This window comes from Sphaerodactylus townsendi, linkage group LG17 (assembly GCF_021028975.2).
Source record: "Sphaerodactylus townsendi isolate TG3544 linkage group LG17, MPM_Stown_v2.3, whole genome shotgun sequence".
NCBI classification, from domain to species: domain Eukaryota; kingdom Metazoa; phylum Chordata; class Lepidosauria; order Squamata; family Sphaerodactylidae; genus Sphaerodactylus; species Sphaerodactylus townsendi.
Window position 1 is genome coordinate 20,094,096 of NC_059441.1, and position 26,336 is coordinate 20,120,431.

The 26,336-nt window shown below is 48.9% G+C and overlaps 1 protein-coding gene across 1 annotated transcript; it reads left to right on the plus strand.

Annotated features, from left to right (window-relative positions):
- The first annotated feature begins 200 nt into the window (after positions 1–200).
- MTHFS (methenyltetrahydrofolate synthetase) lies at positions 201–25,487 on the plus strand. The gene is made up of 3 exons (XM_048481912.1): positions 201–456; positions 5,324–5,588; positions 24,728–25,487. Exons 1-3 carry the CDS (start codon positions 319–321, stop codon positions 24,949–24,951), a joined length of 627 nt encoding a protein of 208 aa, XP_048337869.1. The 5' UTR covers positions 201–318; the 3' UTR covers positions 24,952–25,487.
- Positions 25,488–26,336: the final 849 nt, after the last annotated feature.

The following is a 26,336-nucleotide window of genomic DNA, read 5'->3' on the forward strand; positions in this document are numbered from 1 at the left end:
AGGCCCCTCTCCAAAGGGGTGGCCTGAGACCTACGGCTTGGAGTGGAACTGTCACCCCCCAGGTCCCGCCTGGAGGCTGGCACCCTGCCTCCCTACCCCGCGCGCCTTCGTTCCTAGTAGCGCGGCGCCCTTTGCGCCCAGGCCGGTGCCAAAGTCCAGCTGCCCGGGCACCCGTCCAAGGGCGAGGAGGAGGGACCGCTGACCTCGTCCCCCGGCCCTCTGGCCATTTAAAGGCCGCCCGGAGCCTCTCCAGGGCGGCTGGGCTCCTGCCTCCTCCCCGCCTCCGCCTCTCGGGGAGGGACCGTGCGCCCAGGGCGCATGGAGAGGTCCGGCTCGGGCGCCATGGCGGCGGTCCTGCAGGCGGCTAAGCGGGCCCTGCGAGCGGAGCTGAAGCGGCGCCTGCGGGAGCTCAGCCCGGCCGAGAAGCTGCGCCAGTCCCTGCTGCTGGGGGCCCAGGTGGGTGCCGGCCGGGGCAGAGGCCTTCCCACGGCTGGGCTCTCCCCACCCACTCGCCACGTGGCCCGGGGAAAGACCCTGCCCTGGCCCACACTGCAGGGAGGAAACGGGAGGGCGGAAGGCGGTGCTTCCTTCCCTTCGCTGGGGGAGGGAGCGAAGTTGGCAACGCGCCCTTGGGAGCAGCCCTGCGCGCCTGCCCTGTGAACTCGGAAGTGCAACTGACTTGCTCCCGAGGAAGCGGGTAAAGCACCGCAGTTTTGTGGCGCGAGCAAAGGCACGGCTCAGCTCCCTCCCCCCCCCGCCCCCCCGTGCAGTGGTGCTTACTTCCGAGTAAGGGCTGAAAATAGCAGCTTTGGACGCAAGGGTATCCAACTGGGGCCCTCCAGATGTTCATGGGCTACGATTCCCAGCAGCCCTTGCCAGCAGCCATGCTGGCAAGGGCTGTTGGGAATCGTAGTCCATGAACATCTAGCCCAGTGGGACAGCCCTGCCTTGATGAAACAGCTCTAGAAGATTCAGGGATCCTCTGGAGGTTGCACCTGATGGAGGATTCTTCTACTTCTCCCCTTACCTGCTAAATTTTACATACGATTTTGCTGGATCGAACTGGGCGGTGCGGGAAATGCACTTTGCATATGCTCAGAGAAGGGCTTTCTATATATATTGCCAATTCTAGAGCTGAGTCCCAAAAATAAATACTGTTTTGAGGCCAGGTGAGTTGCGGCATCTTCCCTGGCGAGTGGCGAGGGATGCCAGCCTCCCAGTTAGACCCCTTGGAATGACCACGCACCTTCAGACTACAGGGATCAGCTCCCCTGGAGAAATGCCTGCTTCAAGGGGGTGGGCTGGTTGGCCTTGTTCCCCACTGAAGCCCTTGCCCTCCCCAGGCTACGGTCCCAAATCTCCAGGTGTTTTCCGACCTCTCTCCCAATGGCCAGGGGGAGCTGGAGACTTTATTATATCTAAGGGCTACCTCCCTTCTCAGTTCTGTCCTTATATGACTCCTCTCCCTTCAGGAACAAACTGCTGACCAGCACTTTGCTTATAAATCTCGGACAGGAAGGAACTAGATTATTTGAGCTCTGCCCCCCGGGGCCCACAACATTTATTGGGTAGACGTATCTGCCAGAACAGGAACAAATAGGAGTCCCTAAGCTGCGGCAGTATTAAAACAACAATCCTAAACTCTGAGCACGCTTCTTAAAAACAATAACGTGGGTAGCATCCCTTCCTGTCCTTGTGGGTGATGCTAGAGAATGAGCCTGAGTCATCCGCCTAATGTGGGGATGGAGGAGACTTTTACGGATGCCGTGGGCCCCCCCCCCCCCCCCAAGGACAAATCTGTGGTTTCTCGCTCAAATCAAGCTGACCCTAGATGCTAAAATGGCTAAACCAGGGGTGTCTAACTCTGGTGCTTCAGATGTTCATGGTCTACAATTCCCATCAGCGCCTGCTGGCATGCAGCGACTCGCCTGGCCTCAAAACGGGATTTATGAACATCTGATGCACCAGAGTTGGACATCTCTGGGCTAAACTGTCATCTTTAGTCACATCATGAAAACACACAAGTCACTGGAAAAGACAATAATGCTAGGAAAAGTGGAAGATAGCAGGAAAGAGGAAGACCAACATCAGAGGGGTATTGGGAGGAAATGGTGCTCCAGCCTCGTTGTTTTCGGGCTCCCTCCCTCTTACAAACAGCACCAAAATGTTGTGGGCAGGGCCAAGGGAGCCTGAAAATGACACGGCAGGGGCGGTGCCCCGCCCCCTCCCACCGAGCTCCTGCCCTTCCCAGGTCCTGGGGAGAGCAGGAGCCAGCCTCCAGGGATGGGGGGAGGGGGCACCACCCCTCCCCCCTCAGCCCAGCCTCATGCTACTGACAGCACCAAAACAATCGTGGTGTCCCCATGTCCCTAGGGCCGTACACCACTGCCCAACATGAAATGGACTGCCTCCATGAAGGGCTTCAGTCTGGAAGACCTGAGCAAGGCAGTTAATGATAAGACATCTTGGAGAATAGTGATTCTTAGGGAGCAACTTGACAGAACAGCCCTTAACACCAGAGGCGTTCTTCCCATTGGGCAAAGGGGGCAGTTGCCCAGGGCACCCCCTTGTGGGGGACGCAAAAACTGCAGGTTCATTTGTGGGATTTTTTGTATTTTCAGTGTTTTTCCGTTTTTGGCCTGCAGAGGGCGCAGGTTTTAGGCTAGCAGCACCAATATTTCAGAGATGTTTTCAAAAAAATTATTTCTGCTGTGTGGCATGGCCCATTGCTGTGTTCAGATTTGGGGCATGTTCTATAATGTGATGGTGACTTTGAAATGACCTGGTGGAAAAAAATCATTGTTTGGTCACAGTGGGAGAGGGTGGCCGCCCATGGGAGGGGCATCAAACTCAGGTTTTGCCCAGGGCTCCAGTTTGCCGAGGTACGCCACTGCTTAACACATACAGAGTCACAAAGCTCTGCTGGTGGATATCTTTATATTCATTTCACAGATGCACTCTCCAGAGATCTCACCAGTGTGGCCCCTTCCGCACCTGCAGGATAATGCACTTTCAACCCACTTTCACAATGGTTTGCAAGTGGATTTTGCTATTCCGCACAGTAAAATCCAGCTGCAAAGTGCATTGAAAGTGGATTGAAAGTGCATTATTTTGCATGTGTGGAAGGGGCCTCGACCTAGTTCTTGTTTTGGTCTCAGTGTAATTATTCCTCATTTCTAGTCCTCTGTGATATAAAAGGACAAAAACCAGCAGGAATAGATCGCCTGGTGTAGTATCCAGTAGGCATTAGGCCTTACTGCCACCCAGTGGCTCAGTTTTGTTTAAACTGGAACCTGGCAAAAGTCGAATTTATTTATTTTGTAACATTTATTTATTTGATGATGATTTATGCCTTGTCCATTCCTTCTAAAAGCCAGGATTAGGGCGGCTAACAACAAGAAAAATCATACACAATAATCAATACAAAATATTGTCGAAGGCTTTCACAGCTGGAATCACAGGGATGTTGTGTTGTTTCCTGACATTTTGCCTGCATCTATGACTGGCATCTCTGAAGATGCCAGCAACAGATGCAGGCAAAATGTCAGGAGAAAATGCTACTAGAGCATGGCCATACAGCCCGGAAACCATACAACACTCCCAATCGATACAAAGATTGGATCTTTTAAAGGCGTCATTATATTGTATGGTTATATATTGTTGATGTTTTTATTGCAGTGTTGGAAGTCGCTCCGAGTCTGCTTTGGCAGGCGCAGCGGGTTATAAATCAACGGAACCAACAAAAATATAAAACATAACAATGTATGCCATCGTTACAGTGGAAATCTTAAAATCTAACTTGACTAAAAAGAGGTCAAAGATGCAGCTTGAGAAAGATGGGGAGGATACTGAAATACTTGGAGACGGACAGAGGCAGTGGCGGGACGCAAATAATCTTTCCAGCGCTTTTGTCTAAAGACTCGTTTTCCAGGGGTCTTAATTTGAAATTAGAGTAACAGCTCTGCGCTGACCCAGCCGCTGGGGTTTAATTAGACCACTGGATGGGTTTGCTTGCTTAATGTTTGCTTTCCTGATTGAAGTCTTGCTGGGCAGCACGCTCTGATTCGGCAGGAATGGATGTCCGCTGATCCAGAAAGACGACTGACGTATTTCCTTTTTGGCAAACCTTGGCACAGCTTTCAGGGCTCATTCACAGTGTGGCCCACCTGGGGAAACTTCCGTTGCGTATTTCATCTTCGAAACGCCCGTGGGAATGGGAGGGGGAGGGCTTAGACCAAAGGAGACACAGTTTAAAAGGCAAAAAGCAGAAGGAGAGAGTTGAACGTGGGGAAGAATAGGTAGGCATGCACAAAACTTGAATGCATTTACTGAAACCCTGCTTCTCCCCAGTGCAACCCCCAGAGTGGCATACCCTGGTCTTTTCCTCACAAGTCGCTGGAAACGTTTGCAAAATGTTTTGCCAAACGTTTCAAATCCTCTCCGTTTGTCCGGCTGCCATTTTGCGATTCTCCCGTTTTATTTGAATGCCTCTGTGGATTTGTAGCTTCGATGGCTCAGGGCCTTGTGCTGCAGTTCTTCGTGGGTTGTGTCTTTGTAGCTTCAAAGATATCACCCCACACAATTAAAATAAAAAATGCCGCAAGCAAACAGGAGAGGTGACGAAGCAGGTCCCGAAAATGGAGCCCAGGAAGAAGCCTAGGGACTGCAGAGAGCAATCGAAAACGTTTTAAAGACCTCCGCACAGCAAGTGAAGACATTTTGAAAACATTTTAATGAAAAGAATCACTAAAATAGTGGATCGTATGAAAGGTTTTGAGGCTGGAAAATGGAAATAAAATGTTTTGGGCTAAAAACTACACAGAGCTTTTCAGAGGAAATGTTTTGTTTCCTGCCTCAAAGTGTTTTATTCTGATTGTGCGGAAAGGGCCTATGTCATTCTCCCCTCTTTCATTTAATTGTCACTATAACAGTTAGGGTCAGCCGAGATTGTGTGACTGGCCCAAGGTCACCCAACAAGCCTACATGGCAGGGAGGATTCAAATTTGGGTTTCCCAGATCCAAGCCACTCAGGTGGAGGAGTGGGGAATCAAACTCGGTTCTCCGGATTAGAATCCACCTGCTCTTAACCACTACACCACGCTGGCTTCTATGAATTTTCTAATCCCTGCTGAAACCTTCCAAAGTTAGCAACACTGAACAACATATTCAGTGGCAGTGAGTTCCAGAAGCTTATTATGAATTACAGATTGGTTAGAAGTTGGGGAAAGGCTGCAGCCAAAGAACTCACAGAACGGGCACGCTTTAAATGTGCAAAAATAAGTGTTTTAGTCCTCTGAACGCAGCTCTCCTTTCCCCAAACCAGGTGGTTGAACATTCCAAATATCGAGCCTCCCACCGAATTGCAGTGTTTCTGAGCATGCCGGATGAGGTCCAGACGGCAGAAATAATTAAGGACATTTTTCAGCAAGGCAAGGAGTGCTTCATCCCTCAGTACAAGCAGCGCAGTAACCACATGGACATGGTGAAGTTGGCATCCTATGAAGAAATCGCTTCTCTCCCCGTAACCTCCTGGAACATCCATCAGCCTGCTGAGGACGATGCCCGGGAAGATGCTTTGGGTGTACCAGGTGAGTTGGGCTGGGTGCCCAGTGGAGAGGGAGAGCAAACACTTGCCCGTCCCTTTAAGGGCCTGAGCTGGGAAAAGCCTAGAGGTAATGAGGACGGATCTTGTCGGATCTCAGAAATTAAGCAGGGTCAGCCAAGGTTAGTGCTTGGGTGGGAGACCACCAAGGAAGTCAATGGTTGCTCCATAACAGCAAACCATTGCTATGGGTCCCTTGCCTTGAAAACCCTACAGGCTGGCCGTAAGTCGACTGTGATTTGACGGCATTTTCCACCACCAGTCAGGAAGCCACCAAAGTCTGGCTTCTGCCACACTCTTCCAGTCACTGTGAATGTCTTCAATGCATTTATTTAGTTATTTAGGTTAGGGAAGTCTTTGTTTTGTCATGGATCTGTCCACAGTTTTAGCCTATGTGTCATGTCAACGTGGCAACAATATTGCCGAGCATCCCAATCAAGAGGGCCTGTGCTTATGAGCATTGGATGTGACTCAAATGTGAAGAAGGAGAAGGAGGAGTAGTAGTTTGGATTTATATCCCCCCTTTCTCTCCTGTAGGAGACTCAAAGAGGCTTACAATCTCCTTGCCCTTCCCCTCTCACAACAAACACCCTGTGAGGTGGGTGGGGCTGAGAGAGCTCCGAAGAGCTGTGACTAGCCCAAGGTCACCCAGCTGGCGTGTGTGGGAGTGCACAGGCCACCTGAATTCCCCAGATAAGCCTCCACAGCTCAGGCGGCAGAGCTGGGAATCAAACCCGGTTCCTCCAGATCAGAGTGCACCTGCTCTTAGCCACTACGCCACTGCTGCTCCTATTGTTTCGCCTGCATCTGTTGAGAACAAGATCTACCAGACCATGGCCACGCAGCCCAGAAAGCCCACAATAACTAGTTGAGTTTGGCCGTGAAAACCTTTGACATTAAACTAGAACAGTTCAAAACATTTTTTTGGCTAAAAAACTCAGGCTATGACCCTGGGGTGTAGCATTTGGCCCATCAGCTGCATGGGGGGCACCGTTAGACTAAGACATTTTTATTGATGAATTTATTTATTTGCTTCATTTCCACCCCAGCTTTCTTCCCAATGGGAACCCAAGCTGGTTTCCATAATTCTGCTCTTCTCCATTGTGTCTGTACAACAACCCTGTGAAATCAGTTCAGCTTAGTGTGTAATTGCCCCAAAGCCATCCAGCCAGCTTCCATGGCGCAGCGGGAGTTCGAACTTGGATCTCTCAGATCCTAGTGTGACACTCTAACCACTACACCGTACTTCCACATGGTAGCAAAACTACCATTTCAATAAACAGACAACTTAATTAAACTGAACAAGTTAAACCAAACAGGAATTATACCTTGGGCTTGTCTTGTATCTGCTGGTCGGCTGACTCAAGGCCACTATGGGACTTACTTCCGTTCTGCAAGAGCCTGAAAGACAGAACTGTTCCCCTAGGAGCCAGCGTGGTGTAGTGGTTAAGAGCAGTGTGCTCTAATCTGAAGAACCAGGTTTGATTCCCCACTTTGCCACTTGAGCTGTGGAGGCTTATCTGAGGAATTCAAATTAGCCTGTGCACTCCAACACATGCCAGCTGGGTGACCTTGGGTTAGTCGCTGCTCTTTGGAGTTCTCTCAGCCCCAGCTACCTCACAGGGTGCTTGTTGTGGGGGGGGGGGGGGGGGGAGACGGAAAAGAGATTGTAAGCCCCTTTGAGTCTTCTTACAGGAGAGAAAGGGGGGATATAAATCCAAACTCCTCCTCCTCCTCCTCCTCCTCCTCCTCCTCCTCCTCCTTTCTTCTTCTTCTTCTTCTTCTTCTTCTTCTTCTTCTTCTTCTTCTTCTTCTTCTTCTTCTTCTTCTTCTTCTTCTTCTTCTTCTATAGCTGAGGACATCTTAACTGGTGGTTCCCCACCTGGGATAAATGTACCCCCAGGGGTATGTTTGGGGGTACTAAAAATCTACATCATGGGTTTGCTAAGATGGAGGTACAGTTTTAGGGAAATGGGGCATGCGAGCCAACCTTAGTTGGCTTCCACGGCACATTCAGTCCCTTCTCCCCAGTAGAGATACGCCCCACTTTCTGAAAAATGCGTCTCCTGCAGTAAATAATATTGTAGCAGTACTGTTCATGGATTTAAATAAGATACACATTGAAGTGTAGCAAGACGGAGAGCACGTGTTGGCAGCCATGGTGTTAAGTATAACGGCATAACACGAAAACGAGGGTGTGTGTGTGTTCCAAACATGGCTGAGAAATGATTGCCAGCGCTATTGCATTTTCTGCCCTTCAGGGAGGGTTGATTAAAACTTGCAGTACAATATACGTCCAAGGCTAGGTATTAATTTAAAATATATTTTTTATATAGCTGATTATAAAAAAAGAAAAGAAAAGACCCTGGCAGGAGACAAAATTGAAAATCAAGGCTTAGCTCTTAATGTAATTTATTTTTTAATGAAATGATTTAAAGTTGGGAATGAACTTCTGCTCGGAGACAATGAGCCGTGGTGCTTTGATAGACGGAGCAAGGAGGGATTTGGAGCCAGAGAGACATTAGTATTCTCACAAGGGAGCCTCCTTCCAGAGAGGAGGCAGAGTGCCTTTCTTTTCTTTCGTAGTTCAGGAAATGTTAGGCATGATAGAAACAGGACTAATCAAAGTATATACAAACCTCGAAACAGGCAATTGAAAGAGAAGCAATCCTCTAATCAAAATCCTGTGAAAGAGATTGGCTGTTAAGGGTGGTTTGCAGTAGAACAGGGTGAAGAGAGGGAGGAAAGGCATTCCAAAGGCATGAGGACACCACCTAAAAGGCCCTGCCTGTCTTGCTACAGGACATATCGAGGAGAATGCAATGTCCAGGCAGGAATATAAGGCCGTTCAAGTCAGTTTATAATCCTGAAATGCAAAACTAAATTAACAACTCAAAGAAAATAAAGGTAAAATTCAGTGAGATTTGGAAAAGTGGAAGGATTTGAGCAAAGTGCTATTCAAGGACGATAAGCGAAGATTTCTACACCTGGGTTACAAACACACATACTGGGTGGGGATTGGATTGCAGAGTGTGTGAACAAGATCCTGTGGTGGAGGGGACTGTAAATTAAACATGAGCACTCAGTATAATGCAGCGGCAGAAAAGGCGAATGCGATATTAGGGTGTATCAACAGAGGCCTAACATCCACATTGCGAGAAGTCCACACCTGGAGTGCTGTGTGTAGACCTCAGAACCACAGGGACTTTTCTGACTTGTTGGATTTTGGGGAATGGCTGTGGCTCAGAGATACAAAGCTTCTCTGCATACGGAAGATCCCTAATTCAATTCATGGGCTCTCCAGTTGAAACAGACCAGGTAGTAAGAGATTTGAGAGACTTCGACCCTGGAGTCCCACTGCCAGTCAGAGTAGACATGGCAGACCTTGATGGAACACTGATTCGGTACATAGCAGCTTCTCATATTTATGCGACAAGGACTTCTGTGTAACTCAAAAGTTTGCACACTTCAACATAAGGAGACGCTTTTATAAAGAGTGCCCCGATTCCTGCTTTGAGTTTGGTAGAGTAGAATCTATGTGTGCTGTTTATTGCACTATCCGGTATGAATTTGACCCCTGAACCCTGTTTCTGGTGTGGAGGGGGAGGGCAGGAAATAGGTCGATCGATCAATCAATTCACTCTCACCATTATCACTATTCAAATATGAGCCTGTTTATTTGCTACATTTTTAGGGGTACATCCCTGATGGGGCACCCCAATCTGCCGGCAAACCCAAATTTGCTCTGTATAATGTGTGCAAAATATGTAAAGGTCTGAATGCGGGGGGGTGGGGGGTGGGACTGGATTCTAGGTGGGTCACTGTGTGTCTGCAACAGCAGCATAACACAGGACTCTGCTGGCACCTTGGAGAAGGACAGAGTTTATCTCGGCATCAGCTTTCGTGACTTGGCAAATCCACAAGCACATGTGTGTCTTTCCGCTGTGATGCAGACACTGCTGGTCACCAGCAGGGGTCAGCATCCTATAGATTTAGTGCCCAGTAAAAAGTGTCTTTGTGGTTTGGTGTGCTTTAATACTTTGTTTAGTTGCCACCAATGAGACTGAAGGTGAGAGGGAAACAAGGCAGGGTTCTAACATGGACTCATTCCGCACATGCAGAATAATGCACTTTCAAACTGCTTTCAGTGCTCTTTGTTTTTGCACATTATTTTGTGTGTGCGGAAGGGGCCTTCGTTGTTTTCATGAAGGAAGAAAGGAAGAAGTTTGGATTTATACCTGTAAAGGATTCAATGGTGTTGATGAGATGGGCAGCCGCCTGGCCTTGAGTACATTCCACAGCCCGGGCGATGGGCCAGCTTCTCCGGCGGAGACCTTATCTCTGCGAGGGAGATGAGACCTCCGTTCCCATGGGAATCCGAGAGGGGGGATGGGATGGACAGAGTTATAACCTGTGTTTCTGGCGGGAGATCTCATTCCTGCCACTGCGTGTACTTGAGCTTTCTAAGATGTCTGAATAAACGGTCTTTTACACCAAAGAGCCTTTTATTCTCTGCTCTCTATAAAATTGCCTTACATTGTGGGCTACTGTGGCAGGAAGTCCTAAAATCATCTATATATTCTAGTGCACTGGACCTCTGGTGCCTTGGCATTGAGAGGTTGGATGCTGTTTTCTGGGGAAGGTCGCGGTAGCCCCCAAAGAGGGCTCAGACCTTTCCCTTCTGGAGCTGGAGGAACCCGGCGGGAGAAGCGAGGTCATCGGCTTGAGTGACTCTTTTCCCGTCCTACATTATCAGCTTGCGGAGTCTTCCTTTACTCCGTTGGAGCGAGGGGCGATGAAAAGACGCACCATGAGGGATTTACATGGAGTGCGTTTGGGGCGCTTCGTCTATGGATCGAGCGCCTGTGGATCCCGGATATCTACCCGTTTTCGTGTATGGGTTACAAACCCTCCAGATGCAACCTGTCACGCGGAGGAGACGGGCTGGACCACTTCCCCCTTCATGCGGCAAACCCAGGGAGTCCATGAGCGCATTCCTGGACTCGTGTGTTTTTTGGGTGGATGCTCCCAAGAAGTCCCCACCGCGTGGCACAGCACTGGGGCCCGATCCAAAGCCAATCTCACCAGTGACACTTCGGGACTATATACCAGGGATTGGGAGGGTGGTATCCGTTACCGTCTTCCTTTCGGACCAACCCCTGATCCCCGGACCAGCGGCTGCACCTGCAGGATGCCCCGTGGAGCCACCCGGTGGGCACGATGCCTGCACCGGCGTCCAGACGGCGAGGGAGTCCGGAGAAAGCCTGCCACTCCCAGCCGGATCTGTTCCCTCTCCCATGCCGAAAGAGAGGCTGGGATAGCAAGGAAGTGGGCCGACTTCTGCGTTGATGCCCAAGAAGCATGGGCCCGTGAGCGCCAGCTTGCTATGGGAAGAGGAGCGGGAACAGCTTCGCAGCTTAAGAGCGTTGAAAACCCGTGCAGAGAGACCCGGGAGCAGCAGCGCAAAGAAGTCCCAACTCGAAGTGGACCGTGCCAAGGATGCGGCTCCAAGCGGCAATATCGCGCCAGAATCTGGATCAGTCGCATGATAAAGTCCTGGAACACTGCCAAACTGAACTTACAAGCGTCAACGTGAGAGTGTTCAGGCCTTGCGCACTCAAAGTGAACTTACTCGCAGCTGTTCGTCTAAACGGGAACCCGAACTGGGCTAGAATTGGAGCGTAGAGAGAAAGCAGCTTTGCATGGCGCGCCTAGGATGCATTTGGACTTCTGGGCCAAGGAAAGCAGAGGCTGGCTGCCTTGGAGAGGAACTGAGGAAGCAGCAGACCAGGGCAGCCTTGAAGTTGGAGTTTACGGCTGTCGCTTGCGGGTACAGGCGAGCGCCCGAGCGGCTGACGCTACTGGAGATCCAGCCACCTTTCCAAGGGACCCGGCTCCCACCGCGAACACCAGCTGACACCCGAGGCGTGATAGGCCTCCACCGATTCCGGCCCCACCCTGCATGGCAAAACCGGCTGCCTCCAGCCCGCCTTTCAATCCTGCGCCAACCGCCGCCCTCACGAAATGCGCCAAGGGTACCGTGGAAGCGTGGTTACTATAGAACCTCCAATACCTGCCACCCACGCTTCGATGGGACCCGGCTTTCCAAACTTCCCTACTTCATCTTGCAACTCGATGCCCACATGGAGGGACTACTTGATGATTTATACCGGTCTGAGCTAGCGAAAAAATACAGGACATCGGCTCAGTCCCTGGATGGGGCAGCAACCCGACTGGTTTTGTGACTCTTTTGAACCTGCAAGATGAAGATTCGCCGCATCGGTGCCACGCCATTCCTCCAAGCTCTTGAGGGCTGCGCTTCCAAGATCCAGGTCACGCGGAAAAAAATGAAGCTATCCAGCACCATCGGGAAAACTATCCAGCAAGGCAACCGGGCTCCGCTTTGCAGAATTTGCCCGTGAATTTCGTCGGGCGGCTGCTTCGAAACTCCCTCCAGAGTGGCCTGAAGCGCATGAAATGCTGGAATACTTCTCAGATGCTGCCGACAGCAAGCTGCGTGAAACAGTGTTTTTAATTCGGGTCCCCCGCACCATTGCTGATTGGATTACATTGGGATCCCAAGTGGCGTCTCGCTCATGGCAGATACGGCTCGTGCGAGGAGGCCGCCCACGCCCGAAGCCGGACCCTGCGTCCACCAAAGCCAAGCCCAGCCCGCCCCTACCGAAATCCACTCTCCGAAGCGCCGTACGCCGGCTGGGATTGTGTCTTTACTCGTTGGCGGAGGGGTCCCGGTCACCTGGCCGCCAACTGCCTCGAAAAAACCGAAGCCAAATCCACTCCGGCCGCTCGCACCCCATCTGCCAAGCCACCGCGCCAAATCTGGACCGTAGCCCCCAACGGGCTCATCTAAAGCAGTCATCGAAGGCGACCCGGAGGAGGGGGACACAGCAGTTTGCCTTTCTTCAGCCCCAATGGACATGGGTTCGACTCCAGACGCGGGTGGAGTGAAGGCAGCTCCCACGTACAATCCAAGCGTTTCTGGCCAACCCCGGGCTAAGCATACTGCGTATTATAGCCTTCAGGCCCTTGTGGGATTCTGGCTGCTCCCATTGTTTAATGCTTTTGGCCCCAGGTGGCGAGGAGGAGCTAGGTCTAGACCAAATCCTCTGGCTAAGTTTCCATACCTCTTCACCCAAATGGATCGGCAGTCCTCTCGGAAGCGAAGGACCTATAGCCCAGTTCAAAACGCAACCGGTTCTCCTCGGCTGCGCCCGAGTAATTCATTGGGAGAAAATTAGTTTTATTCTGGCGCCAGTACCAACACTCCATAGTTCTGTTCATGCCCTGGTTGTTGTTACATGAACCAAAACTCCTGTGGAAAGAAAGGATCTTGGAATTCACTGACCCTTCCCCGGCGGGGAAACACATGAATTGTGGAAAACTTCGACGTCTCCTGACACACCAGCTCTACCAAATGGCTTCATCAGCGATTGCTCCCGATTCTACCGGCATCCCACCGGGCGTTACCAAGACCTAGCCAGGAGGTATTTCAGGAGCTTAAGAATGCGAATCCAGTTGCCACCCCATAGAGACACTTCGACTGCAAAAAAAAATCGTAATACAGCCAGGGGCTTAACTGCCCAAAAGCGTAAGAATTCTACCGTATGAGTCCCAATGAGGAGAAGCGGAACTGCGTGCCTTCTTAGACAAAATTCTCGCTCGCTTGGGTTCATCATCGGCGGGTCACTGCAAACACACACATGCTTGCTCCTGTATTGTTCTTTTGTAAAAAAGAGAAGATGGGTCTCTCAATGGCTCTGCACAGATTTCACCGAGGTCGCAATGCAGTCTCCCTGTCCAATAAATACCCCTTTGCCTTTGATCAAGGCAACCTTTTAGACGCATTGGGCAAAGGACCAGCATCTTTACTAAGTTGGACTTGAGAGAAGCTTACTACAGGGTCGGAATTGCTGAAGCCGCTATGAACACTTGACTGCATTTAACACAAAGTTTGGACAGTTTGAATACCAATAATGCCATTAGGGTTAAGTGGGGCAACCCCTGAACTTTTATGGCCCTTATCAACGAAGTTCTCCGCAGTTATTGTACAAAGGGAGTAGTGAGGTGTAAAATTTGAGAATGACGCTTTTAATTTATTCGTAAACCATGGAAGAGCATGAAGCATTGGTTCTGGGAAGGTATTGAAAGCGTTTGCTCAACAATAACTCCTCTTTGCCAAACTTTCCAAGTGGCTGTTTTCCACCAAACCCTCCATTGACTATTTGGGTTACCGGAATCTCGCCCGAGGGCCTAGAAATTTCAGGAGTCCTACTACTAAATTGCCCATGCGGTCCTCCATCATCGGCCGACCCCCACCAACCGAAAAGAACTCCAATCTTTTTCTGGGTTTTATAACTTCTATCGTGACTTTATACCCCAATTCGGCTAGACTGACTCTCCCTCTCCACAGACCTCTTCACGCGACTAAGGGTAAAGATCCACTGTCCGGGCCAAGCCCGGGGCCCCCCCTTTCCTGGTCTGAGGAATGTCAAGACAGCCTTTCAGCTCTTGAAAGTCTGCTTTTACCACCGAACCTATCCTAAAGCACCCTGACCCCGCATCATCTCCGTTTGTGGTTCACCGTGGATGCCTTACCGGACAAAGCTTGCAGGGCTGCCCTACTGTTGCAGAAAGAAATACAAAGATGATAGGCTGGTTCCAGGTGTTGCTTATTTATCAAAGAAATTCTCGGTTGCTGAACTCAACTGGACTGTGGGGGGGATAAAGAGACTGCGGCCATTAAAGTAGCACTCTCCACTTGGCGCCACTGGCTGGAGGGGCTAAACACCCCTTTCTGAAGTTTGGTGGGATCACAAGAACTTGGCGCCTACTCTCCACCCCCCCCCTCAAGATGTCCAGCGAAAGCAACCGTTCAAGGACCCGATTTCTTTTCCCGTTTTTTCTTTTACGGACCATTTTTTCCCGGAAAAACCAACAAACTGGCTGATGCGCTCACCGGCGCCCTACCCGGGGAGGGTGGATGCCAGCTTACGGGACATTCCGCGCCTAGACTGTTCTCTCCTCCCAATTAGGGCTGGCTTTGTCACCCGATCTCACACATCCACTCCTCCTCCTCCGCCCGTTCCCAGCCTGGTCTCTCTCCTTTCCTCACGGGGAACTTGAGGAGGCGGAGCGTACGCTGAAGCCTCCGGCGGAGGAAGAAAATTCTCGCCAAGTTCGCGTTTGGAGAATGGCGTTTGGCGGCGGGGGGATTGTTGATGCGATGCCTTTCTCCCTCCGCCAAGCAGGTTCTACCGAGGCCACCTGCCAGTGATGCCCGCTTCGGCTGGACATTCTCTGGCTTTCTAAAAAACTCTGCATTTGGCCATACCGTCCAGATTTCCTGAGTGGCGCGCGATGCGGAAGGACATTGAGGCGTATATTAAAGGTTGCTCTGTTTGTGCAGAAGCCAAGACCGTTCCGGGAAAACCCATGGTCTGTTGAAACCCCTCTCCCGGTGGCCTCCGCGCCTGGGAAGTCATCTCCATGGATTTTTATTACAGATTTGCCAGAAAGTCATGGCAACACGGTCTTGTGGGTGGTGGTGGACTTATTTTCTAAGCATGGCCCATTCTTTTATTCCCATGTGCTTCCACATCCCCTCCGGCCTCCTAAAGTTAGCTCGTCTGTTCATTCCAGCATGTTTACCCGTCTACACTGGGCCGCCCCCCCCCGTTAAGGTGGTCTCTCCGACCGCGGCCCCCCCAATTCATTTCCCCAAAGTTCTGGAAAGCTTTTCTAGGGTTGTTAGGGCACGCCCGGCGGTTGCCGCCCCCTACCGCGTTCAAAGTGGCGTGTGAAATTCGGAGGAAGAACGAACAAGAACCCTAGAGCAGTGTATTTACGTTGTTACACCAACTACCACCACGACAATTGGTGCGAAGCTCATTCCGCTCTTGCGATATGCGCCTAAGTAACAATCGCGGTTCATAGCAGTACAAAAAAAACCCCCTTTGAAATTGTGTCTGGTGGCTCCTTCCCACCTGTTGCGCAACTACCAGCGGAAGCATTGGATCCTCCAGGAGTTTCAACAATGGATTTCATCTCTGGGTCGAGGGGTGGAAATCTGTCCAGGACTGCCTTTACAACAGGCTAAAGACTCCCCAAAAGCTGCAAAGCGGATAAGCACCGCTCGGATTTCCCTCTGCGTGTGAAGCCTGGGTGTATGTTGTCTACCAAAAATCTCAGAGGCGTGCATAAATTTTTCCAAACTAGGCAAAGATTAGGTGGGACCTTTTCAGATTACTAAAGTGATTAATGATGTCACTGCCCGCTTGGATTTGCCTAACTTTCTCTTAAGGTAACATTCATCCTGTTCCTTCCATTCCAGTTTACTCCAAAAGGAGGCTCCCTGCTTTCCTGGGATGCCTGTGAAAACGTTCACGCGCCCGGAGGACCCCCACCGACTATTATTGATGAAAGCTTCTGTGCCACAAGCATTCACTGAAATTGGCGCCATCCTGGACTCACCAAGCTTTAATATGGCAAACGCTTGCAATATTTAGTCTCTTGGGTGGGATATTCCTCTGGGTATAATCAATGGGTTTATTCCGAATATATTGGCCCCCGCCCTTATTTCTGCTTTCCACCGCGCCTTTCCGCACAAACCTGGGGGGGAGGGGTCTTCTTTAAGGGAGGCAGAGTGTAAAGGATTCAATGGTGTTGATGAGATGGGCAGCCGCCTGGCCTTGAGTACATTCCACAGCCCGGGCGATGGGCCAGCTTCTCCGGCGGAGACCTTATCTCTGCGAGGGAGATGAGACCTCCGTTCCCATGGGAATCCGAGAGGGGGGATGGGATGGACAGAGTTATAACCTGTGTTTCTGGCGGGAGATCTCATTCCTGCCACTGCGTGTACTTGAGCTTTCTAAGATGTCTGAATAAACGGTCTTTTACACCAAAGAGCCTTTTATTTCTGCTTCTATGGAATTCCTTACAATACCCAGCCTTTCTTTCTTGTAAGGAGACTCAAGGCGGTTTACAAACTCATTTCCCTTCCTCTCCCTACAACAGACACCTCGCGAGGTAGGTAGGGCTGAACAAATTCTGATAGAACTGTGACTAGCTCAAGGTCACTCAGCAGGCTTCATGTGTAGGAGCGGGGAAACAAATCCAGTTCACCAGAAAAGAATCCACCACTCATATGAAGCTGTGGGGAATCAAACCCGGTTCTCCAGATTAGAGTCCACCTGCTCTTAACCACTACACCACGCTGGCTCTCAAAGAGGGGAATGGAGATGCGTAGATGCTGCCTTTATCCTGGAAATCCAGGATAAAAATGTAAGAAAATGAAACCTTCACGGTCATCTTTATGAATGCATGGAATTTCATGCTCACTATTTACAGTGATGCTCTTTTAATTTTTAAAAGACTATATGAATCAGTTCCTCGGGGGGCATAGTAGCTAAATGTAATATATTTGTTATTTTATCTTTAAAATATGCACAAGCTTACCTTTCTCCTGTTGAATCAGCACCCTGGGTAGAGCCTCCCTACTCACAGGCAGTGTACCTGTCTATACCATACACTTTGGATAAACAGTGAGGATACCCATATGCAGAACAGTGGGGAGATCTGCATGAAATGCTGTGGGGGGAGTAGGCCTGATGAAAGACATTTGGAGGCCCGGAAGCTGACTTTGCCAGAACGTCTGTCTCACATTATCCTGCCCTTCCTCTGAGGCGTCCATGGCAGCATTTGTGGTTTCCCCTCTTCCATTTTGTGTTTACAACATCCCTGTGAGGTAGGTTAGGAGGAAAGAGAGTGGCTGGCCAGTGTGGTGTAGAGATCAGTCAGAGAAGAACCATGAAAACACATGGACAAGTCTTCCACTTGGAGTCTTAATTCTTAAATATTTTTTTCCTGGCTACACCATTCTCTGCATCGGTGCTATGACTTGGACGGTACTCCAAATTTAGCAGAAGAGCCTCTGCTAGGCATTCAGAAGTCCTGGGTTCGATTCCCAGCCTCTCTAGTACCAAGGGAAGTAGGTGTTATGAAAGACTCTGAGACCCCTGTGGCCAGTCTGAACAGTCAGTACTGACCTGATGGATGGAGGATCTTATTCAGGGAGCAGCTTAAATCATAAAGTGTGACGCTTCAGGGGAAATAAAAATAATAATAAAGCAAACAGAGGGCCCTTCCGCACCTGCAGAATAATGCACTTTCAATCCACTTTCACAATTGTTTACAAGTGGATTTTGCTATTCCACACAGTTGCAAAGTGCATTGAAAGTGGATTGAAAGTGCATTATTCTGCATGTGTGGAAGGGGCCAGAAAGGTGCTTTGACATTCTGAAACAGAGCAAAGGCAGTCCAGAAGGCAGGAGTTAGCATACGGCTCAAATTCAGCTCTGTTAGATGAAGAATTATTGCCCTGTATCTGTCTTGAACCAGAGCAAATTATGGCCAACTTGGGAAAAGATCATTATTTTATATTTTTTTTAAATCAACTGTGATTCAGAAGGGCAAACATGGGATGGGGAGATGAATGGATGCTGGAAGCGCTGCTTTGGAGAAATGGAGAGACAGATCACTCTTTCCCCCACAGCCAGTCTGTAAATTCATTTCCCATAAAGACCTCTCTGTGGAAGGGCTCAAACTGACCATTACAACGCATCAGATGTTGTCGGCAGTCAACGAGCTGGCCTGTGCCACCTAGTAGTTAGGTCTGTTCAGAAAATGGCATTGATTAGGAGATCCGGGGACTACAGAGCGGAGTGGGAAACATTTTAAAGAGAACGCACAGCAAGTGAAAACGTTTCCAAAAATTTTTCAGAAAAGAATCGCTTGGGAACTGCATGCAAATAAAACGTGTTGGGCTAAAAACCATGCGGAACTCCGTGGAGGGAACATTTTATTTCCCGCCTGAAAACATTGTATGTGGTTTGTGCAGAATGGACCGTTCTTTTTCAGCCTGCCTCATAGGGCTGTTGTAGTAAGGCTAAAATGGAAGAGTGGGGAAGACTATGGAAAGTTGCTTTAGATCCCCCTGGGGAGCAAAACAGGGTATAAATATTACAATCCTTGCTTTGCCATGAAATTCACTGTGTTTGGACCCGTGGGAATCTCTTGAAGCTTGACTTATCTCATCGGACCATCGTGAAGGAAGGGAGAACACAGCCCTCAAGGGGGGGATTGTAAAGTATCCCACCCACCCCCCTGCATGTTGTGTTCCCAAAGTGCAACGGCTCTACCTGGTTGCCATTGGCCCAAACACCCAAACAGATTTGCTCAATGTATTGTCGAGGGCTTTCACGACCAGAATCACTTGGGTGATCCTCTGAAGATGCCAGCCACAGATGCAGGCGAAATGTCAGGAGAGAATGCTGCTAGAACACAGCCATACAGCCTGGAAACCACACAGCACCCAAGATTTGCTCAATGTCAGAGAGGAATTTCACTCCCAGTTTATGAAAGCTGGCTTCTCGTGTGGCAACAAGAAAGAAGCAGATTCACTACTCAGACATTTGCTCCCTGGAGTAACTAGGCAGAGATGCCTAACTTGCTCATTAATCATGGCCCTGGATGGGCTCAGCTTTTGGGGAAGAGCAGCGCCTCTATCAGTCCTTGAGTGCTGTTCTGTCGGTCTCGTCTTTGGGGCGGAACGTCCCCTCCCGTGCGGCACAGCGGGAGCAGAAATGAGTATTTGTCTTGGATGTTTGACAGTGTGTCGGCTATTTGCGTGATGCAAATTTGGGTCAGAAAGGTGCCTTCCCATTTGCAGGCAGATTTATTTCCAGAGGCGATGGCCATTTTATGTTCAAAGTCCTTTTTTCAATATTTATCCAGAAAGCAATTTATTTAAGGCAATGTTCACACATTATTTAGTAAGGAAAGCACACAAATTTCAGTTTGCCTGGTAACTGTACCTTGCCTTTTGCCATTTCAAGAATTTCAAGAGTGTTGGATTTGTTTTTTTAAAAAAACCCTACTTATTTCAGCTAATCTGTGGCCGACAGCACTACTTCCTTTCCATTTTCTGACTGTATTTCTTGAAAGTTTGGATTTTCCCATTCCAAAGACCCAGCTGAGTCCGCTGTGGCAATCCATGTCAAAGGAAGGTGGCTAGTTCTGATACAGTTCCTAAGTGTCATATAAAGTGTCCAAAGCCAAATGAAAAAACTGTAAGGTTCCTGAGATATTTCCAGCATTACATTTGGAACAATCAAGGAATGTATGATGGTTAGTGGGTTGGACTTGAACGGGAGAGAAATGGATTCAAATCCAGTGTAATGTAGTAGTTAAGACTGCCAGACTAGTATCCGGAAGAACCAGGTTTGAATTCCTACTTGTGCCATAGAAGAAGAGAAGGAGAAGAGTTTGGATTTATACCCCACCTTTCTCTCCTGTAAGGAGACTCAAGGTGGCTTACAAGCCCCTTTCCCTTCCTCTCCCCACAACAGACACCTTCGGAGGTAGGTGGGGCTGAGAGAGTCAGGAGAGAACTGTGACTAGCCCAAGGTCACCCAGCAGGAATGTAGGAATGCTGAAACACATCTGGTACACCAGATAAGCCTGCCACTCAGGTGAAGGAGTGGGGAATCAAACCCGGTTCTCCAGATTAGAATCCTCCTGCTCTTAACCACTACACCATGTTGGCACCAGAAGCTTGCTGGGTAACCTTGGGCCTTTTATTTATGTATACAACTTCATTTATACCCCATATACCCCGCATATACCCCGTGTATCCATTTATACCCCGTATATTGTATATATTCATTTATACCCCGTATATCCAAAGTGTATTACAGCATTCTGTTCTCCATTTTATCCTCACAACGACCTGTGATGCAGGCTAGGTTAAGAGTGCGTGATTGGCCCAAAGTCACCTACATGTCCCCCTCTCCTGCTTTACCTGCACAGTGGATAGGTTGGACAGAGGTCACCCAGTAATCTTGCATGGCAGAATTTGAATTTGAATCCAGGTCTCTCAAAATCTGACCTAACCACTATACCGCATCCATTTAAGCTGATCTCCTTTCCAACCACCGCCGTCTTTTCTCTTCTGGCCCTCAACGCTAGCAGCAGTAGAGAAATGAGTCTCTGAGAAATTTGATCTAGATATTCCAGGAAGTGGAGGGGGGGAAACCAGGTGGGTGGTTGCCATTCATTGACCGCAGATGCCTTTTTAGCATGACTTCTGTGTGGCTCCCCCCACGTAATTATTTGCAAGATCATCCACTGGGCGCATGGGAGTGTTTAGGCCATAGTGTTTGGGCCATAGGGCGTTTAGGGAATCGTTCATCTGGTCCCCATTCTGGCTCAAGAAAAAACAAACAATCTTTGTTTCTTTGTTCTTTTAAAAACCTGATTAAAAATACTCAGAACTCTTGGCAAGAGCTGTGAAGAAACCTTGGCAGCGATGGCACATACAATATGCATCCAGCCACGAGGAGGCTGATACACAAATAAATTGCATCTCCCACCCTGAAGCCCGAAATAATTAAGTGGAATGTAACAATTTACTTCAAACCAGAGACATTAAACAGGGGAAAGGGAGGGCGGACTGAGATAATTCTGGCCTGTTTTCCTTTAAGGTGAGTTTCAAGGGACCCACTTTGGCCAGTGCTAAAACCGAGAGGGACTGGATAAGGCAGATCTCCAAAGCAGAGGTGTAGTGCCAACGGGGCGGGGTGGGGTGCAACACCCCGGGTGGAGCGGCGGTAAAGGTGTGGCCAGGCCGCAGAGGGGGCGTGGCAGGGGCTCAGCACGCACATGCTCCCCCGGCAATCGCTCTACCTCTGCTCCAAAGTGGCCCTGTTTCCAAGGCTGATGTTTTCAAATTGGTCCCTAGGTCAGGGAGTGGATATGTCTCCTCAGGCCCCTTCCGCACATGCAGAATAATGCACTTTCAATCCACTTTCACACTTGTTTGCAAGTGGATTTGGCTATTCCGCACAGTAAAATCCATCTGCAAAGGGCATTGAAAGTGGGTTGAGCAGGCATTATTCTGCAGGTGCGGAAGGGGCCTTAGTTTGCCAGGCTGTGAAACGGGAGTATTTCCATCAGTAGTATCAGCCCGTCCAGACCGACGTGCAAAAGCACGGGCTGTCTTTTAATCTGAAGTGTGGAGGGAGGAGGGCAGAGATAGGGGAAAAACAAGGAGGAGGAAAACCAAACTGGGAAAATAAGATGCACGGATAAGGCTGGTAATGCTATTAGCATAACCCACCTACTTCCAGCGACTTGAGATCTCCTGTTCCACGGCTTATCCAAGCCTTTTAAACATTAACTTTTTGATGTTTCCTGCACAGCTGAAGTACAATTTACATAACCTCATGGGTGGGACTGACTGCATGGGATGTTCACAGCTGACTTACAGTGACCTCTGGTGGTGTGTTCGAGGCATGAGATGTTCAGAGGTGGTTTGCCATTGCCTGCCACCGCATCATTCCTTGGAGGTCTCCCATGCAAATGCTAGCCAGGGTCAGGGCTGAGAGGGTGTGAGTGGCCCAAAGTCACACAGCAAGCTCCCATTGCCTGAGCCAGGATTTGAACCCGGGTTTCCCAGGTCCTAGTCCAACCTCTTAACCTCTCCATCATTCTGCCTGTCCAAATGATTGTTTTGTTAAGATTGTTACAATTGAGCAGGAGCCTGCTTTTGGGAAAGCTGTTCTCAATGGCTCCGATTACTGTGGAAATAGTTTCTCCGGTTTGTATCATTTCAGTCGCCCACCTTGTCTTCTGAGCACTTATTTTTGCAGCCACAGCGGCTAGAAACGGGGTTGTTTTCTTTAAAAAAAAACAACAAAGCTGAGCTTCTGTAAGAGGCTGAGTTCTGTACTTTGCAGAATTGAGACCTGGACGCTTCAATTTCCTTTGCATTTGGCTGGGTTCGCCTTGTAAATATGTACATGGTACAACACTGTTATTCCTTCCTCATCCCCCGGAAAAAGTTCTTGAAGTTTCCTTTGCCAAAACATCATGCAGGCGACTATGAGGTTTGTTCCAACGGACTGCACAGCCATCGCAGGCTCATTTGTTTCAAAGATCCCCTTGGCGATTCCCCTGCCATATCCGTACAAAAATAGCAATTCAGCGCACTGGTTGCCTTTAAGCTGAGCAGCGGTTTAGGACGGCAGCAGGTCCCCTCCTTCCGCCTGGCCGAAGCAGGAAACCACTTCAAAAAATGCAAGGACCTTCAGAAGCCAAGCTTGAGGCGTTGTGTAAAGGGTTGATTGGAAGCCACCCCAACAAGTCAATTTTTTGATCCTTTGCATAGGATGCCAATGGAGTTGTTCTCCATTTGGGAGGTGATGGTTGTGTTTGAGGCACGTGCTTGCCAGCTACCATGTTGAGGCAAGTGCTCGCTAGCCGCCATGTTGGCTTTTACAACTGGTCTCCGCCGGATAGCGGAGATCCGTCCCCCTAGAGAAAATGGCTGCTTTGGAGGGTGAACTGTATGGCCCTGCTCAGGCCCCTCCCGCCCCAAGCCACACCTTCTCCAGGCTCCGCCCCCCATCTTGAAGCATTTCTCCATCCCATAGCTAGCAACCCAAATGGTCCATCAGACCTACTTAGCAGTGAGCGAGGGGCTTGGTTATCTATTTCTCCCTTCTGTATCTGTATTCTTACAATGTTTTCCTTCTGCTCTGTCTTACAGTGGATCTGACCTTAGGTGATTGCCCTAAGGCGTCACAGGTTCGGGGTGCCTGGGGTACCAAAAATGGACCGTCCAATGGTGCCCCAGCATATAACACTGAGGGGCACATGCCAGACCCCCAAACCTCCCAGCCTGCTTTGTGATTAATTTGGTTTTCCTGGGCAAATTGTGAACCACAGTGGAAGAGTAACCCTTTGCTGAGTCCACTTCTGTTCCCCATAAGAACATAAGCACAATTCCTTTTCTTTCTTTCTTTCTTTCTTTCTTTCTTTCTTTCTTTCTTTCTTTCTTTCTTTCTTTCTTTCTTTCTTTCTTTCTTTCTTTCTTTCTTCCTTCCTTCCTTCCTTCCTTCCTTCCTTCCTTCCTTCCTTCCTTCCTTCCTTCCTTCCTTCCTTCCTTCCTTCCTTCCTTCCTTCCTTCCTTCCTTCCTTCCTTCCTTCCTTCCTTCCTTCCTTCCTTCCTTTCACAGTCTGAGCGGACCTGTAGTTTAAATGTTACAGTGCTTATAGAGCTGCCAGCTCTTGGCTTTCTTCTACAAAGAAAGAAAAAAACACACCTTGATTATTAAATCCAACAAACTGAGCTTTTCATCTTATTGACTGCATAATCGATCATCTTCAAAAAAATAATTAGACTTGTGTAAAGCTTGAGGGGGATATTCCACCTGCTGCCAAGCAATCCTGGATTTTATGTGTGTGTATGTATATACAGTTATCCCTTCCACATCTCTGGGGATAGGGGTGCAGCGCCCCCCCCCCCTCCCCGACCTGCAAATCTGAGTAAAATTTTTCAGCCCTCCCTTCATACCAGAGAAGAAGTCTGAATTTTTCTTTTTATTTAAACTTTAAAAGGAGAATCTGGGCTCCCTAGTTTAAACACCATCGAAAATGATGCTGTTTGGGGGTGGATTCCAGCATCACTTGTTTAAACTGGGGAGCCCAGATTCTCCTTTTAAATCCACTTTAAAGGGAGAATCTGGGGTCCCCAGTTTAAACAACATTGAAAGTGATGCTGTTTCCCCCAACAGGGGGGACTGGATACAACACCATAAAATGTTTTCATAGCAGTAATAAAACCTTTTGAACGCATTTTGAAAATGTTTTCAAAAAAATTATTTCTGCTGTGTGGCATGGCCCATTGCTGTGTTCAGATTTGGAGCATGTTCTATAATGTGATGGTGACTTTGAAATGACCTGGTGGAAAAAATCATTGTTTGGTCCTGGTGGAGGAGGGTGGCTGCCCATTGCGGGGGAGGGGGGGGTGCGGGGCGCCAAACGCAGGTTTTGCCCAGGGCTCCAGTTTGCTTAGGTACGCCACTGTCACAGCCCTGGTATTCCTTGGAGGTCTCCCATACTGGGGTCAACCCTGCTTAGCTTCTAACAAGACCCTACTTAGCTTCTAACAAGATCATGGTAGCTCGGGCTATCGAGGTTGGGGCTTGTATATGTATGTGTATGTGTGTGTCTGTGTTTACATGTACATGTATATTCATTCAACAGAGGGTCTCGATCTCATCCTAATGCCGGGACTCGGCTTTGACAAAAGTGGCAACAGACTTGGAAGAGGAAAAGGCTACTACGATACGTACCTCGAAAGATGTACCCACCACCCCAAAGGAAAACCATACACCATCGCCTTAGCTTTCAAAGAACAAATCTGTGACGTGGTCCCTGCGGCTGAAAATGACATAAAAGTTGATGAAATCCTTTTTGAACCCAACTGAACTGTGACTTTGCTGGCAAGGATAGCTAGGTCAGCATGAATCCCACAAATGCCTTCACCACCTGTGGGATGGCTCATGCAGGTGCAACGGGCAACGAGAGGTCTGGAACACCATTGCCCCAAACTCTGACCGAGACAGCTCACAAGCATTCAACTGACAGTGGACTAACATCAGGATTGAAAAGCCGTGTCGCAAAAAGAAGACCACAGTTCAAATTACTTCTACTGCCAACTCGCAAAGTGGTTTCCGGCAGCCTGTTCGTATTCAGCCTCTGTCCTTACCCTCGCTTCAGCAATATCGGAATGATTGTGCTGACCTACCTTGCAGGGTTGTTGCAAAGGTTACTGAGATGTATGTGAAGCATTTTGCACACTAACACCCTATGCAAGTTTTAAGGATATTTCTGACCATTTAGCCCTGTCCTTCCACATTCCGTGCCTTATCATATCAGTCTTTCTAAAACAGATCAACCTTTGCTTCTGCGGCTTTTCTGTACTTCCTGAATAAACAGTGTTTTCCGAAGAAAGTTAAAAAAATGTCTGTATAATTCAGTAATTCCCAAGCTGTGTTTTGCAGCATACTAGAGTATTTATTCATTTGATTTCCTGAACGATTATAAGGTAATTTGGGGGCATTTTTCAGAAGAAGGTGGGTAGGAACAGAAATAATAGTGAGCTTGAAACCAATTAAATAATAAAAACCTCCTGGGAGACCAAAGAATAAACTAGAAGAGGGAGCTGCCTCATCTCTGTACGAGTACTGAAACAGATGTGCTCAGAACATGGACTCACACAGAGCTATGGGGATGGGCTCCTCTAGGAAGAGGCAGTTTTTACCATTTACAAATTTAGCAAGGGGGGAAATTCAAAGTGTAGTACCAAATGGGCTGTAGAAGGATCCAGAGCCAATGAACCTAAATGCCTTTCAAGCCAAAGGTAGCCCTAAATCGGGAAACTCTACGAACATGTACAATATGCATTGATAAATGGAGTATAATATAAATATAACTTGACGTTATCGCCCATCCCAAAAAAAGCAAGAATGAAAATGGAGTCTATTGTTTTGTGTGCTGTCTGAGTTCGGGCATCCTGGCTTAATCCTAGTTTAACAAGAGAAGAAGAGTTTGGATTTACATCCCACTTTTCTGAACCATAAGGAGACTCAAAGGGTCTTACAATCTCCTTGCCCTTCCCCGCACACAACAAATACCCGGTGAGGTGGGTGGGGCTGAGAGCTCCAAAGAACTGTGACTAGCCCAAAGTCACCCAGCCGGCATGTGTTGGAGTGCACAGGCTAATCTAGTTCCCCAGATAAGCCTCCACAGCTCAAGCGGCAGAGTGGGAAATCAAACCAGTTCTTCAGATTAGAGTGCATTTGCTCTTAAC

What these genes read in the sequence shown, in the direction of transcription:
- MTHFS (XM_048481912.1), top strand. Translation starts at nt 319, where the DNA reads ATGGAGAGGTCCGGCTCGGGCGCCATGGCGGCGGTCCTGCAGGCGGCT. An exon ending in CCCTGCTGCTGGGGGCCCAG is followed by an intron (nt 457 to 5,323) that starts GTGGGTGCCGGC and finishes TCCCCAAACCAG; the next exon opens with GTGGTTGAACATTCCAAATA. An exon ending in AGATGCTTTGGGTGTACCAG is followed by an intron (nt 5,589 to 24,727) that starts GTGAGTTGGGCT and finishes TTCATTCAACAG; the next exon opens with AGGGTCTCGATCTCATCCTA.